Source organism: Gobius niger (genome assembly GCF_951799975.1).
Source record: "Gobius niger genome assembly, chromosome: 19".
NCBI lineage: Eukaryota > Metazoa > Chordata > Actinopteri > Gobiiformes > Gobiidae > Gobius > Gobius niger.
The window spans coordinates 23,603,617-23,619,939 of NC_136870.1; the positions used below are offsets into that span (position 1 = coordinate 23,603,617).

Here is a 16,323-nt window from a genome sequence, read left to right on the forward strand (position 1 = left end):
GCTTAAACGTTTCAATATTTTTTAGTACTTACAACATTTTTTGTGGCTGGATGAAGTAACAAGAGATATGACTATGATTTAGAATAAGACGTTAATGTAGTGAAATAAAATAAAGTCGTCCGTTTCCGGTGTAGTGAGCTAAAAATATATGTGCTATTTACAGCAGAAGCTAACAGCTGCTAGCACTCCATAGGCAACTTTCAGTAAGTAGTTTGTATGTAATTTCTGACTCATTTATTACAATTCCATGCATGGCCTTGGCTTTTTCTAAATATCTGACACTGTTCTTGTAGTATCATAAGGAAAATTGTGAAATATTTGCTCTGACCTAACTTTAGGAGCTCAAATGAATGAATAAATGAAGCATGTGTTCCTTACACGTGTTCCCATTTGTTATTGCTAGCCAGATAAATAACTTCATCGTATCAATAGTGGTAAGGGTTAGAATATCACATAACTTAATGCTTTAGAAAGTTTAGAAAGTCTGTGTGATGGTACAAATACAAATTTCCTGCATTGTTTTTTCCTCATTTTTGGTTATTTTAGGTGCAAGTAAAGGAAGAAATATGGCTGAGTTTGTTGCAAAAGTGGCCCGTAGGATCAATGCAACAGCCGAGGAGGGAAAAGACTATTTAGGTAAGTTACAAATATCACATTTCTGTTAGACTGGTTGGTAATTTCTCAGTTTCAGCACTAGATGGCACCAAACACTAGTAACTACCACTTAACCCAACAGTTCTAGCCACATGGTACGTTTATTGCAAAAAAAAAAGTACCATTGATTGTGGCAGCTAAATTCACCACGTCAATGATTTAAGAATATTATTTTGTTGACTCTTTGTGTATTCTGTCTTTGTCCGCAGACCTGTCAAACTGCCATCTGATCTCGTTCCCCGATGGTGTGTTCAAAGTCCTGAGCAGCGTCACGGAAAACATCAGAGTCGTAAATTTGGCCGATAACGAGATGAAAAGCTTAAGCGTCAAATTCTGCAGCATCTTCACACAACTCAAAGGTACAAGTCAAACATCAAAATCAAGGTTTGTCCAGCTGTATCGATTAAACAGACTTTGTATTTCATCCTAACTTAAAAGGCCTTCAAAGTCTTTCAATGAATTGGGCCAAAATGCAGCCATTAGATGTCATCAAAAAGCATGATGTCAAATCTAAATGTCTTGGAAAATAATGACATTGCTTGATCTTTAATACCATAAAATCCCTAGATAGCAAGGAGGGAACAGCACTGTCTACTGTTTATTTACAAAGCTCTTCTTGGTGTCCTGATTATTTGTTAAATTGAATAAATGTCAGGTCAAATGCTTACCATTTAAGGTCTCTGGACATTTTCACTCTGGAGTCACATTAAAAAGGCCTTTTGCTGCTCTTCACCAATTGTCTGGCACAAAACATTTTGTGAACGCTCTGGTTTTTAATTAATAAGTTCATGTTGTTGTAATTGTTTTAATTGAATGACTGAACAGGTCTCTCTTGCAAATGAGACACTGAGCCTCAAGAGACCACCTGTGTAAATGAATAATGATGCTAATCAAAAATGATTACTCAATTAAAATATGTATAATTAGGTAGAATATCCATCCATCCATTTTCTTCCACTTTTCCGTTTCTGGGCTGTTGGAGCTGCCCAAATCACATTGCACCAGCCCCTTATGGCTCCTCCAGCAGGTGGTGGGTCCACGGGAGGACGGCCTCATGATTCAAACCGGGCCTGTTGGTCTCTCACAAGGGGCTTCTGAACCGCTCTTTGTCGGACCTTTCACTTAGGACCTGTTTGCCCTGGGACACCCTACCAGGGGCACGAAGCCCCCGACAACAGAGCCCCCAGGACCATTCTTGTGTTCAAACCCCTCCACCACGTTAAGGTGGCGGTTCCAGGAGGGGCAGGTAGAATATATTCCTAATTTTCTGCAATAAATTCTCTTTCTGAATCTTTATCAGAGCTGAACCTCCATGGAAACGTCCTGACCAAAGTGCCTGACGCTGTGGTAGAAATGGAGCATCTCAGCAACATTAATCTGTCCAAGAATAACTTCAGCGTGTTCCCAGAAAAACTCACCGAGATGAGCGAGCTGGAGAGGATCGACCTGGAGGGGAACAACATCAGCGGTACAGTGTGACAGTGTAATGTTTATTCAGGCTTAGACAAAATATACAACTGAGGGTCTAAGTAGCATTTAGCAGTTTCCATAGTCCCTCATTAATTAGAAGGTGCACATGACGAGGGCTGGGACTCTTCTCAGTTTGCAGAGACAGTAGAGACGTGGACCAGGATAGGTGTTACTCCACTCTAATTTATTCATGGCTCAACACTTCATTCTTGGGTTTTAAAAGTCACCTATTGTGGATATGTCTTCACACGCCCTGAGAACAACGTCAGAACTAAGCAATAGTTAGAGCTACAACAAATAAAATGAAGAACACATGGACAAAATAAGAAGTTGTGTGTTTAATTGGCTTCCACAGACACATAGCATTCACATAATAAAGCGATTACCACCAGACAGATCCCACAACAATGACATCTCTCTCCGCAGACGTCCCGGTGGAGAAGCTGTTATCGATGCCGTCCCTGAAGTGGATAAACCTCCGATCGAACCCGTTAAACCCACAGACTGTGAGCGCGCTGCAGTCGCCGCATAGCTTCGAACTGTTGATCTCTGAAGCTTAAAAACAAACTGAGACGAAAACTGTATCAACTGCCCGCATGACGCCGCGTGCCTTTGTAAACAGTCACCGCTGGACACGACTTCTGGAACTGAAAGGGAGACAAACCTCGGGAAGAAAGTGGGAAAAATGTGTGAGATTTTGAAAAACTTTGGGGCAAAAAAGGAGCTATCGAAACAACATATATCGAGTATCTCATTTGCTGATTTGTCTGACTCCACTGTGCAAAAAACTCCAAGTGCAATTCCTTTTTCTTATTCGTTTGAGCTTAAAAATTATGAACAAAACTGTTTTTAGGATATGGTTTTAAAATGACTGGCTGTATTATTTAAACCTTTTGGTACAGTGTGATTGACGCATGGGATAAAGCTGCTACTTGAACCTTGAGCCGTTTGTACTTTTTGACTTTTTTTTATCGATCCACAGGAAAATTTCAATGTTCAATTCTCACTCACGACATGCATACACATACAAGTCTCAAAAATCTCCAATAAATAGTTCGAAAAGCGCTTGAATTAAGACAGTTTATGCTGATTTTGAGCAGGTTTGGACTGTTGATGTTGGACTATTTTGAATGAGATTTTCAATAGATGAAGCATTGGTTTGCTTAGAATAAGAGAAATTAACTTGTATGTTTAAAATAAGAAGAACAAGACTTGAAACAAGATAATGATATAGTCCAAATCTGTGTAAATTCTCTTAATGCAACAATTTTAAAGTCATTTATCCATATTAGACATTATTTCCCAGTGTACGTAAGTGGGGATGGCCTTGAAGTTACAAGTTTCCTTATAAGGAATTGTTTTTTTTCCATACTGTGATATGTTCTTGCCTGAGCTTAGACGAGTTGATCCGTACCTGTCTGGTCTTTGTGCTCATGTAAGAGCGTGGTCGCTTCCAATTTCACCCCCATTTGGAGCCATAGGAATACACAGGGAGAGGCCAAATGCTAACAACATCTTTGGTCGTTTGGCATGACTGAGGGCACGCACAAAGACCATACAGGTACATATCAACTCATCTAAGCTCAGGTAAGAACATATCTCAGTATGTAGAAATGGTGGCCTGTTCCTTTAACCTCTTAACCTGAAACCGAGCACTTTTTCTCCAGTTTGGCCTTACCCAAATCTAGAAGCTTCTTGAAAAAAAAAAAGCTGCAAAAATTTGATGGAATTAAGGAAGAAAACTCAATAGAAGGGCAACTAAACCGTGACAAAAAAGCGATGGGAAAAGACAAAAATGTGATGAAAACGTGCCAAAAAAGCCAAAAAAGAGTAACAGAAAAGTGATAATAATGTGATGAAAAAGTGAAGGACAAAAGAGCAACAAAAAGCGTCCAGAATGAGTGATGGAAAAAAAATTCAAGCTTTCAAATTAGGCGTTGCACTGGCCTAGAGGCTGTGACCTTATGGATTTGGGTAAAACTGAACTGGAGAAAATGCACTCGGTTATGGCGGGGGTTAAGAAGTAAATCTCCACCTTTCATCCAAACATACGTCATGTTTTTCTGGCAATTTTTTTTTTCAAGAGGCTGTTAGATTTGGGTAAAGTCAAACTGGTCGAAAATGCGCTCAGTTAAGGCTGGGGTTAAGAGGTTAAAGGAAAGGGTGAGGAGTACGATCAAGGTCACGCCTCCTAATCCTCTGCCGTAACGGGTTTAAGACTTAACTCCGTCAGCTCCATCTGGCTGTGACTGAAGGGCTCTCCTCTGATTACGATACGGCCAATCACAAAACAAAACATGGCGGATACTCAGAGGAAATGACCGGAATTAGACTTGTTTACAACCCAATTTGACAAACTTTATAATGTTGAATGGTGCATAACGTGAATAACAGGCCATGAGTCTGCTTAAACCCTAATTTAATGGGTAGAAATTGCATGTTAATGGCAACAAAATCAGAATAATAGTTGAAATGTATGGATATATTCTTTATTACATATAGAGATTCGCCTTTGTCATCAGTGTCTTCCTTCAAAACAATCCATTTAGTCATGAATCAAATCTCAGGTGCCCAGAATAGCAGCAGGTCTTGGCGAACGCGCATGTCCACTCCTGTGTGTGTGTGAATGAGCGACTTACCTCGGACTCTTGTGATCCAGATTTAGACTCCGGGATTCAGACTCAGGACTCAGGACTCTGGAGCAGACATGGCCTTCAGCGTGGAGGAGAGAGGACGCCCCAACACCCACGACTACCGCGTCTACTTCAGTAAGAAACGCTTTGGATGTTGTCTTTTATAGGATTTTACAACAAAACCCAGTGTATCAAGTGTTTACGAGGCTCGATAGGCTGTAAAGCAGGGGTAGGCAACGTCAGGCACAGAACCTCTGGCCCTCAAGATGATTTTGAAAAATATTATCACACAAATCAAAGAGTACTTTTAACATTATTAGAGTTAAATAGGAGGGAAAAAAGTAGAAATACTGTCAGTACACCCAATTAGGTCATATATTATGTACAACACTGGCATTTGAAAGAAGTGCACTGGAAAAAGAATAATCGTTTTAAGGAAGAAATGACATAAATCTACTTGAATTAACAGATTCAATCTAAGGTTTGAGTAGATTTGGTCTGGTCTTAGACGAGATAAAACCTCTAGTAATAGTTATTCTCTTAATTCAGATAAGTGATAAGTGAAAAACAATTATTTGTCTGATTTCAAGTGGGTTTTATTCTTGTTCCATTGGCTTGTTCCATGAAACTGACTCAAATTCAACATAGAAGAACTTTTATTCAAGCAATTTTAAGTAATTTATCTCATTTAAGATGGTCAGTGTTGTGCTTTTCTTTGGGCTAATAATCAGCTACTATTATTTACAATAAAGAAAATCAGCCTCCGCCAAGAAAACCTGCCTACCCCTGATGTAAAGTAAATGGATACTTTGCTGCAAAAGTCACTGTGCGAAAATTTGATTCCAACATTCATTCAATCTACCTTCCTTTGGACATAGAGACTTTGCTCATGTTTGTTGCACCAGAAGTTGATCAAAACTGCAGTAAATAAGGTTCAAAATTCATACAGTTTCAGGTTTTACTAGAAAGCTGTGTAAAGTTTATGTTAGTTTTATACAAATCTTTGTTCTAAAGTTGCCAATTTGCTTTTAAGGTGAAACTCAGCTGGTGAAAAGATGGGATTTTTAGCCAGTTTTTCTCCCTTAAATCTTTGTTTTAATGTCAGATGCAGAAATGCCCTAAGCCTTTAGTAATCTCGCCTTAAATATCCCCATGTCCATCATTCCTCTGTTCTCTGTTTGTTCTGTGATTGTAGAAAACGCTGAGGGGAAGTTCATCTCTCCGTTCCACGACATCCCGCTCTACGCCGACGAAGCCGAGGTGAGATTCCTATCGAGGCTTATTCCTCATGAGATCAATATCTGACCCGACATGACCCTGATCTGTGCTACACCCACTCATACCAATAAATTATAAAAAAAACAAATCGTCTCTTTGAAAATAATGGCATTGCTCGACTTTATGCCAGAAATTCATCAAAAATACCAAATTATATTGTCCAGAGGTTACCCATTGTGTCAAAATACTTTTCTTTAATTTCTCTGTTTAATGAAATATTTGAAAGTCGTCATTGGTTTTGATAGAGGCATGAAAAATATTGTATTAGAAAACCATGTGCAAAAAAATGGCAGATGAATTTGTTGAGTTACTGGCACCAAACCCTGATTTTAACCTCTTACCCAAATCTAAAAGCTTCTTGACTGGAGCTCTCAGGCCTACAGGCCAGAGTAACACCTGATTTGAAAGCTAAGACCTACAAAAGGGAAGGGAATCTTATTTGTATAGCGCTTTTCATATGATGCATGTTGTCACTTTTTTGCTGTGTTTTTGTAACCTTTCTGTTGCTTTTTCATAGTTTTTTTGTTGCGTTTTGGTCCTTGTTTACATCTCGTTTTCCGCTCTCTTTCAAGAAGCTTTTTCAGATTTGGGTAAAGCCGAACTGGAGAAAATGTGCTTGGTTAAAGTGGGGGTTAAGAGGTTAAAAAAGTAAATAAACTTGATAAATCAGGTTAGGAATTAGATATTAAAGGGGCTAGAGGCAAGTTGGTCATTTATATACTCTCTACTGCCACCTCAGGTCATACGTGTAACTGCAGCTTCTATATTAAGCTCGTGCATGACGGCACTTTGAAGTAACAACTTTTTGAGTGACAGTGCAGGATTTAAGAGGCAGTGGTGGTGAACAGGTCTGATTCTACACATTAGGACATGGCTGGAACATGTAGGGGGGGGAAAATACTTAATTTTAACATTTTTAAACTCTGGTCCCTTTAAGTGGTTAAAGCTTAAAGGGACTATCCCTTTAAGCTTTAACCACGTTACACAGTATTTTACTTCATTCACGCAATTTATTGTAGAGTTATCTTGTTATTATTGGTCGTTCTTGTACTGCTGAAGCCTTCCGGTCTGTTGAATTTAAAAAAATATATGGTTCAGTCCAAGGCTGGAAAATTTGAAGTCTGTAGGAGCTAAGTGAGTGAGGATATTGTAGCACCAGTGAGAGAAAAACTGTCCCTTTAAATTACAATTTACCAAATAAATCTATGAAGAAACATTGACTCAGTGCAATAATTACACAAGTTATTGTGAACATTAGGGTTTCTGTTTTGTTTCCAGGTGAAAGCTTATATGTTAATAGAGTTATGCCTGCATTGTCTCCCTTAAGCGTAGTAATAATCAGTTTATGTTGTTTTCATCTACTATGTCGTCCTGCAGAACATCTTTCATGCCGTTATTGAAGTTCCCAGATGGACGAATGCGAAGATGGAGGTAAAGCTCACACTCAAAACTTTGGGCGAACATTCAGTGGATATTTAGTGTTACAGCGTAAAAGAACATGACTCTAACCTGACAAATGTGGGTCGACTAAACTCTTCCAGATCGCGACCAAAGATGCTCTGAACCCAGTGAAACAAGACGTGAAGAAGGGAAACCTCAGATTCGTGGCCAATGTGTTCCCCCATAAGGGTTATATCTGGAACTACGGCGCCATCCCTCAGGTGACTGTCATGGGGCAGGGGTCGCTACAACTCAGTGGGAGAGACACAGTTTGGGAAAGAAATGTCCAAATGTTTTCTCTGATCTTTATTTGGAAGTGATTGTATTCACAAACCGGCCACATTTATCTACGGCTGAAAGTCCTTTCATCGTTTCGAATATCGCCTCCACTGTTAGAGTCGTTTACGAGACAGTCATGTGACCTTAGTTCATATGTGCTGTGAGAGAAGATGCTGACCTTTGTGACAGTTTTTGTTTCATGTGAATAAGTCCAGCCGTTGCAGAGATATTAACCATCTCAAGACATAAAAAGGCCATTAAAAAGCAAAACATTTGACTCAAAACCGGCATTAAATCGAAATAAAAACATGGCTTGACTATTTTTACTGTATATGTTCCAATGGTGGAAAGTAACAAAGTAAAAAGTACAAATTACTTTCACTTTACTTAAGCAAATTTTACGATGAATACTATACTTTTACTTCACTTAGAGCCTGTATCTGTACTTTCTACTCCACTGCATTTTAAAATTGGGTTAAAAGTATTGTTTGTACAGGGACCTCTCTACGATGAGCTGGTTTAGTCCCAGTTTTGACTCGGTTTAGTGGTTTACTCCTTCAGACTTTGTTTAGACCTGGTTTAGTCCCTGTTGTTTTTTACCTGAGTTAGTGCTTTACTCTTTTAGATCTGGTTTGATTCAAATGATTAAAAAAAGCCTGCACATAAAACTTTAATACTTTTTACTTATGTCCATTTTTGGTCCTGTATCTGAACTTTTATACTTTTACATAAGTACATTTTTATCAGATACTTTTACTTTCACTTAAGTACATTTTTGGTCCTGTATCTGAACTTTTTTCTCCAAATCATATTGAACAGGAGTCTTGGCTCACATTGTTCACACTTTGGTCCGACAGTTTCCCACTTTATCTCATTGAAATCTGAATATCAAAGTATTTTTTTCTATTTGCAGTATTAGAAATATAGCATTCGGGCATATAAAATGCACTATGATCCATTTAGTCTTTTTAATATGGAAAACGAATAGACATGGCTTTTATTTGTACGGTTTTGTATTTCTTCACCAAAAAATACATTGTACAATCAAGTTCCCCCCTGTTTTCGTCAGACGTGGGAGGACCCGAACCACAAAGACGTGGACACGGGCTGCTGCGGCGACAACGACCCCATCGACATCTGCGACATCGGGAACAAGGTCTGAAATCAAAACCTTTCTCCTGTGAGTTATTCACAGGATAAAAATTGTGTTCTGTTTCTGCAGGTGTGCTCGAGAGGAGAGGTGATCCGGGTCAAGGTTCTGGGGACTCTGGCTCTGATCGATGAAGGAGAGACCGACTGGAAAGTCATCGTCATCAACATGGAGGACCCCGAGGCGCCCGACTTCAACGGTACGAGAACCTGACGAGTCGAGATGTGGAAGGAAAAGTAATCATGTTTACAGAAAGATTTTACTTGTGGTAATGTTTTTGCCTTCATGCAGTAAAAGCTTCCACATAATATCTAATCCGAAAATCCCTCAGGTCCCCCCCAATATTAACAATTGACTATTTTTAAAGGAATTGGCCATTATATTATCTTATCTTATTATATTACAGCCAAAATGACTTTTAACCCCTTTACTCCCACCTGAACCGAGCACATTTTCTCCAGTTTGGCTTTACCCCAATCCAAAAGCTTCTGGAAAAAAGGTGTGAAAATTGCGACAGAACTGAGACGAAAACAATGATGGAAATGTGACAAAAAAGTGAGAAAACTTTGACAAAAAAATGCTGAAAAAATGACAAAAATGTGACAAAAAATGACAAAAAAAGGCAAAAACTCGACAAAAAAATGACAAAAAATGACAAAAACTTGACAAAAAATTGACAAAAAATGTGACAAAAAATGACAAAAAATGGACAAAAAATGGACAAAAAATGGACAAAAAAATCACAAAAAATGTGACAAAAAAATTTGACCAAAAAAAGACAAAAAAAAAACGACAAAAAATGACAAAGAAATGACAAAAAAGTTGCAAAAATGAGTTGAATACCCGCAAAAAAAAGCTGGAAAAAAATCTGATGACGTGAGGAAAAAGATCCATTTAGATGAGTTTTGTAGATCTTAGCTTTCAAATGAGGTGTCACACTGGCCTACTGGATTTGGGTAAAGCTGAACTGGAGAGAATGCTCTCGGTTCAGGCGGGAGTTAAGAGGTTAAAGTAAAAATGTGTAGGCCAAAAACTGTCCTAAAGCAGGACATTTTAGCAAATACATCTACATTTCCTTTCAAAATTCAATTTATTCAATGTACTATGTTAATAAAAAACCTTTGGGCCCCCCTGCAGTGCCTCTGAGGCCCCTGGACCCCACTTTGAGAACCACTGTATACTGTATTAACCTCTTAACCCCCGCCTTAACCGAGTGCATCTCCTCCAGTTCAGCTTTACCCAAATCCATAAGGTTTACACAGCCTATTGGCCAGTGTAACCCCTCATTTGAAAGCTAAGACCTACAGAACTCATCTAAATGGAGCTTTTTCCTCGCCATTTTGACACTTTTGTCAAGAAGCTTTTGGATTTGGGTAAAGCCAACCTGGAGAAAATGTGCTTGGTTCAGGTGGGGGTTAAAGGAACAGGCCACCGTTTTTCCATACTGAGTTGAGCTTCTACAATGTTAAAATTGCTTGTGTTACGTTAAATCCTCTCAACCCATTTTTTTTCTCCAGTTTGGCTTTACCTAAATGTAAAAGCTTCTTGAAAAATAGCGACAAAAATAAGACAAAAACGAAGATGAAAATGCAACAAAAGACCGACAAAAACGTGACAAAAAAGTGCGGAAAAAGTGACTTAAGTACCACAGAAAAATGGCTAAAAAGTGATGAAAAAGCGACAAAAATGAAACACACTAAAAAAGCCACAAAAGAGTTACAAAAAAAGTTACAAAAACTGATCTACTAAATATCATTTAGTAGATCAGTTTTGTTTGGTCTTAGCCTCCAAATGCGGCCTTACATTGGCCTATAGGCTGCTCTTGTATTGATGTTGGGAGAGGATGACCACTGTGCAAAGCCGTCTCCAGCACATCAAAAAGATCCACATCAGGTTTAAAATCAGAAGTCTGTAGTGATGTCTCCCTACAGTCTCTACTTGTGTAAAGCAGTAGACTAAAGTTGTTCATTAGTTTAATCTCTGTATTTATCTCTGATTCGTGCACAAACCCAAAGTGCTTTACAGTTTAAGAATGTGTTAAAAGTATAAAAATCCACTTAAAAGTTTGTCTCTTTGGTCCCAGACATAGAGGATGTGCGGAGACTGAAGCCTGGATACCTGGAGGCCACATTCGACTGGTTCAAACGGTACAAAGTTCCTGACGGAAAACCAGAAAACCAATTCGCTTTCAACGGAGAGTTTAAGAACAGGGTAACTTTATGCTCTAACACTACACAATACATTTCTTTTGTGACCTTTTTTACCGATAAATAATTGTATATATTTTCAGGATTTCGCCATTAAAACAGTAAAGAGCACGCATGAGTTTTGGAAAGCAATGATCACGAAGAAGTCTGATGCTGGAGAGTTGAACTGGTGAGAGAAAAGTAGTCACTGATAACTGCACACAAGTTTATGATTTGTTTAGGTTTTTCATAATACTAAAGTGTAAGCAAAATTCTAAGTAGATTAATGTGCAAAGTCAGCAGCCATTTTGAATTAATCACAAATAAATGACTTTGCAGTATGAACACAAGTGCATCGGACAGCCCCTTTCGATGTTCGGCCGCAGACGCAGAGGCTGTGGTCAAATCTGTGAGTCCATTTTACAGTTTAGCTTGTAAAGTAAAAATGTCAATATCTTCATTACAATCTTTTCTTTTTAGGCCTGTGCTTTCGGAGGAGAAGATCCAATTCCCAGTTCAGGTATGATATAGACTGAAAAAAAATATTTATATGTTAAGATGTTAAGTTGGTAACGTTTTTATTGCTCCTTTTCACCAGTTGACAAATGGTTCTACTATGAAAAGTGAAGAAAAATCTGATAATGCGCCTTTTATTCCCTTCAACTAACTTATCAAATGATCAATTTTAACACTGTGGTTTCAACACGTACCTTGTCTGTACATCAATGCAATAAACCCAAGTAATTAATCATTTTGTGTGTGAGTATTTATTTTGTAAATACAATATCTGATGGACAAAGCTGTACAATGTAATACACTCATGCCTGGGCTAATGTAGTAAACATTTATTTGTATTTATAATAAAAAGAATAGATTTAAATCGCTAAGTATGGATTCATTTTATTGCGGGAACGATATTAAAGAAGTACGTCATACAAAATAACAGTAGATGGCGCGCTTCATCAACAAAACATCACACTTAACCTGAAACAAGACGAAGAAGAAAATCCCCCCCTCTGATTGGCTGTCTCTAGGATACCACTGACACCACTGCCTGATCCGTGCCTTTCGGTAAGTCACCTGCCGAAATCATCATTAAACTTCTTAATACTATCTTGTCAACATCTTTTGCAATTCGTTTTATAAATAACTGTCACGCTCGGCGATTTATAGACACAAATATAATCTCGGTGTTTAATGAAAATGTTAGAAAATGCCGGATATTGAAGGTTAGCTAACATGCTACGTGAGCTAAACAGTGTTACGTACCGCGTTATCTCACTGCAAATGAACTAAAAAACGAATCTGTCCGCAAGAATATTGAGAATATGTAGGGAAACATCGGGAAACGTCGCAAAAGGGAGCAATAAATCAGTGTTTTAATTGTTTGGCAGGGGCTTCTAGTAGTATGACGCTAGTACTGTACAGTACTACTACTGACAAAATTAAAAGTTGCAACCATATCTTTTTCTAGACAAAGGCCACGAAAATGTCCTTTCTATTTGACTGGATTTACAGGGGCTTCAGCAACATTCTGCAGTTCTTAGGTGGGTAGATGTCAGACAATATGAGTAAACACGATAAGCGAGCGTGGTTCATATGATGTGTTTTATTCCAGGTTTGTATAAAAAGTCTGGGAAGCTGGTTTTCTTGGGTTTGGACAATGCTGGTAAAACGACGCTGCTTCACATGTTGAAAGATGACAGACTTGGTCAACACGTCCCCACCTTACATCCAAGTAAGTCATTGTATGTCTGGTGTGTAATGCATGGAAGGCTTGTGGCTTTACTCAGAGTTTGTTGATAGTGTGTGAACTGTTGAATCATATCTTTCAGCATCAGAAGAGCTGACAATTGGAGGCATGACTTTTACCACGTTTGACCTGGGAGGACACGTTCAAGGTGAGAATATGATTGATTAGTGATCATTAGTTGTACCTCACAAAAAGGTCTTTACAAAGTAGGGCGACACAATTCATTTAAATCTTTATCTATGTCAAATTATGGTAAAGTATCAATTATATAAAAGGTCTATCCTGTCTTTGTTCATGAATCATAACAGTAAAACCTACTCGTGTTTAACCTCTTACCCCCCACCTGAACCAGGCACATTTTCCACAGTTCGGCTTTACCCAGATCTAAAAGCTTGTAGACTGGAGAGCAACTGTGTAATGCCTCATTTGAAAGCTAAGACTTACAAAGTGATCAGAACTTTTTTGTCACTTTTTGTTGCTTTTTTGTCGTGTTTTCACCACGTTTTTGTTACTTGTTTGTCACTTTTGTTGTGTTTTCATCCTCGTATGCTGTTTTGGTGCTTTTTTTTTTTTTTTTTTAAAGCTTTATGATTTGAATAAAGCCAAACTGGAGAAAATGTGCTCAGTTCAGGCCAGGAAATTAAAAGAATAAATCATAATCATATTAATCTGAACATCGAGGTTGATCTATGTGCGGCAAAGATTGTTGTTTTGTGTTTTGTTAAAAGCAAGAAATAAAAGAAGATAAGAATAAAAACTGTTTTTCCCTTCAGCACGCAGAGTGTGGAAGAACTACCTGCCGGCGGTGAACGGAGTGGTGTTTCTGGTGGACTGTGCAGATCATGACAGACTCACGGAATCAAAGACTGAACTCGACGTGAGTTAAAGCAGTACTATGTAACTTGTTTACCTTAATAAATCCTTTCTGTTGTTGCTCTGGGGGTAATACAAGTGTTAATGGGATGATTGGAGGGTCTTTCATCTCCCCCTGGTGTCTCTGCCCAGAAAGCCATGCTTGCAACTTGACCGCCACTGGGTCGGACTCACCAATACACACTAATGGAATCACGGAGAAGAAGCTAACAGGCTAACGGGCAAAGCTAACTGCGGGCTAGCACCACTTAAACAGTATTTAGAGCCAAGTTTTAGGAAACTAAATGATCTCCATTGTATAATTGGATGTACAATATCCCTCTCTCCTTTTGTCTTTTCTGTCAGCGTAGTAGTTACTATCACGGACAATTAATTAAAAAAAAAACACAACATGCTACGACACCTGCAGTGGCGCTTATGGCCTCCAGGGGCATGAGTTACTTAGTACTGTTTTAAACGTGACATGCATCTGACACATTCTGGACACAACTGTAGTGGCTATTAAAGGGGCTAGACGCAAGTTAGTGATTTTATAAACACTACTGCCATCTCAGGCCTTATGCATAACTGCAGCTTCTATATTAAGCTTGTGCATGACGGCACTTCGGACCCGAATTAACACCATGTAGGGGGAGGAAAATACATAATTTTAACATTTTTAATCTCCATATAGTCCCTTTAAGTTCGTTGTAACTCAGTTATATCAAGATTGGCATTTACACAAAGAAAAAACAAAGAAATGTCCAAACAGGACAAGCATTTCAACAGGTTTATTCACACATTTGTACGGCTTTTTGTAAGATCCTGCTGCTTCTCTTTGCTTGCAAATGTAACTTTACTCCTCTGGCCATGACTGATAAAATAAACAATACTAAATTCAATCTGCAAAAATTCTGACTAAGGACTAACAAGCAACTTTACAATAATTAAAATTGACCAAAAAGGAGAGAAATTGACTGAATAAACAATGGTATAACTAAACTTAAGCTCTAAATTAAACATAAAGTACAAATAAGACTCGCATTATACTGTCTATTGTTTTCCTTTTTGCTGAATGCTGCGTGTGTTCATAATTCTGCCCTCTTCTGCAGGCTCTGTTGTCAGACGAGACCATCGCTAGCGCCCCGGTGCTAATTTTGGGGAACAAGATCGACCGCCCTGAAGCCATCAGTGAAGGAGCTCTCAGAGGGGCCTTCGCGCTGGACGGACAGCTCACAGGGAAGGTACAACAACACGCTCTATTAAACCACTCGCTTTCATTACTAGTGTTATGGATTTGTTGTCTTGTCGCCGCAGGGGAACGTGTCTTTTAAGGATCTGAATAACGTGAGGCCGCTGGAGATTTTCATGTGCAGCGTCTTGAAGCGGCAGGGATACGGCGAGGGCTTCAGGTGGCTCTCACAGTACATCGACTGATCCAAGCATGGGAGCACTTTAGAGATCACATTTAGGTATTTATGTCCACAAAACCACAGACTATTGGAACTGCGAATGTGGAGGAATCAATTCTGATCCATTAGAGACAACTGGAGGTGAAGATATGCGAAGTTACAATAATGAGTTTATCGGTAATGTCAATAAATGGGGGAAAATGTGGAAAAAATTGAAAAGAGGAAAAAAATTTGACTAAATTTTAAAAAAAATATGCGGGGAGAAATAGGAAAGGTTTGGGAAAAATAGGGAAAAAATTATTGCTTTAAAAAATTGGGGTGAAAAAATGTGGAAAGTATTTTTTCTGCCCTTTTCTTGGCTGTTCAGGACAATTATCTTTTTGAGCTACAAAGTAGAATGAGATGTTTTCAGCACATTTTTACATATTTCTGATGCAAAAACATCCTCTTCATCATCGTTATCCAGAAAGTCCCCCAAAATATTTACATATTAATTTTTGTCAATATCGCCCAGCCCGAGAGACTAATTAATAATATGCAATGTTTGATTCTGCCATTGCAAATCCATCATCAAAAAGCAATTCCAAGCAATTTCTCCACTGAGGACCCTTCGTTTCCCTGTTTTATAGTCATGAAAGAGAATGGCAGGCACTGAAAATTAGCAGGGAAAAAACGAAAGGTTAATTTGAAGCAAATCAATGCAAATGATGTCCGTGATGTAGCTTATATTAACGGACTGCTTTTATACTGGACTGGTTTATGTCAATATGAAATCTGAACATGTGATTGTAAATATTATATTTATTTAAGGCTTAGAATTACCATATTGTTGCTTATAAATATAGAAGAAGAAGATCTTTATTTATATAGCGCCTTTCACAGACAAGCTCACAAATTGCTTTACATGAGACAATATAGATAAATAATAATGCGAAAGACTTTTGCCTAGATGATTTATATGTAAATAAATGTCATATATACATTATTATTATTATATAGCTTCTTATTAACAAATTAAAGCACTCACTCAATCCCCTTTTATTTATTCATGTCATTTTTTCTGTTATATGTTGACATCTTTGCAGGTTTTTTGCTTTTTGACTGTCTGTTTTGAGATATGAGAGCACGTCATCTGAAGCCTATAGCTTTTGTAAACAGTATTTAAATGTGTGTCTTTGTCATATATGCAAATGTGTCTGTAATATAAAGCCAAATC

The 16,323-nt window shown here is 38.3% G+C and overlaps 3 protein-coding genes across 3 annotated transcripts; all 3 read left to right on the plus strand.

Moving 5' to 3' along the window:
- The first annotated feature begins 542 nt into the window (after positions 1-542).
- lrrc20 (leucine rich repeat containing 20) lies at positions 543-2,961 on the plus strand. Its single transcript, XM_079577302.1, has 4 exons — positions 543-636; positions 864-1,013; positions 1,955-2,122; positions 2,551-2,961. Exons 1-4 carry the CDS (start codon positions 567-569, stop codon positions 2,682-2,684), a joined length of 522 nt encoding a protein of 173 aa, XP_079433428.1. The 5' UTR covers positions 543-566; the 3' UTR covers positions 2,685-2,961.
- A 1,795-nt stretch (positions 2,962-4,756) lies between these two features.
- On the plus strand, positions 4,757-11,818 carry ppa1a (inorganic pyrophosphatase 1a). Its single transcript, XM_079577275.1, has 11 exons — positions 4,757-4,892; positions 5,953-6,017; positions 7,413-7,466; positions 7,577-7,696; positions 8,824-8,910; positions 8,977-9,103; positions 10,988-11,115; positions 11,195-11,280; positions 11,430-11,499; positions 11,571-11,610; positions 11,689-11,818. The coding sequence occupies exons 1-11, from the start codon at positions 4,832-4,834 to the stop codon at positions 11,715-11,717; spliced, it is 867 nt and encodes a 288-aa protein (XP_079433401.1). The 5' UTR covers positions 4,757-4,831; the 3' UTR covers positions 11,718-11,818.
- A 299-nt stretch (positions 11,819-12,117) lies between these two features.
- sar1aa (secretion associated, Ras related GTPase 1Aa) lies at positions 12,118-15,314 on the plus strand. Its single transcript, XM_079577296.1, has 7 exons — positions 12,118-12,161; positions 12,565-12,637; positions 12,709-12,828; positions 12,926-12,991; positions 13,617-13,720; positions 14,808-14,939; positions 15,013-15,314. The coding sequence occupies exons 2-7, from the start codon at positions 12,580-12,582 to the stop codon at positions 15,130-15,132; spliced, it is 600 nt and encodes a 199-aa protein (XP_079433422.1). The 5' UTR covers positions 12,118-12,161; positions 12,565-12,579; the 3' UTR covers positions 15,133-15,314.
- Positions 15,315-16,323: the final 1,009 nt, after the last annotated feature.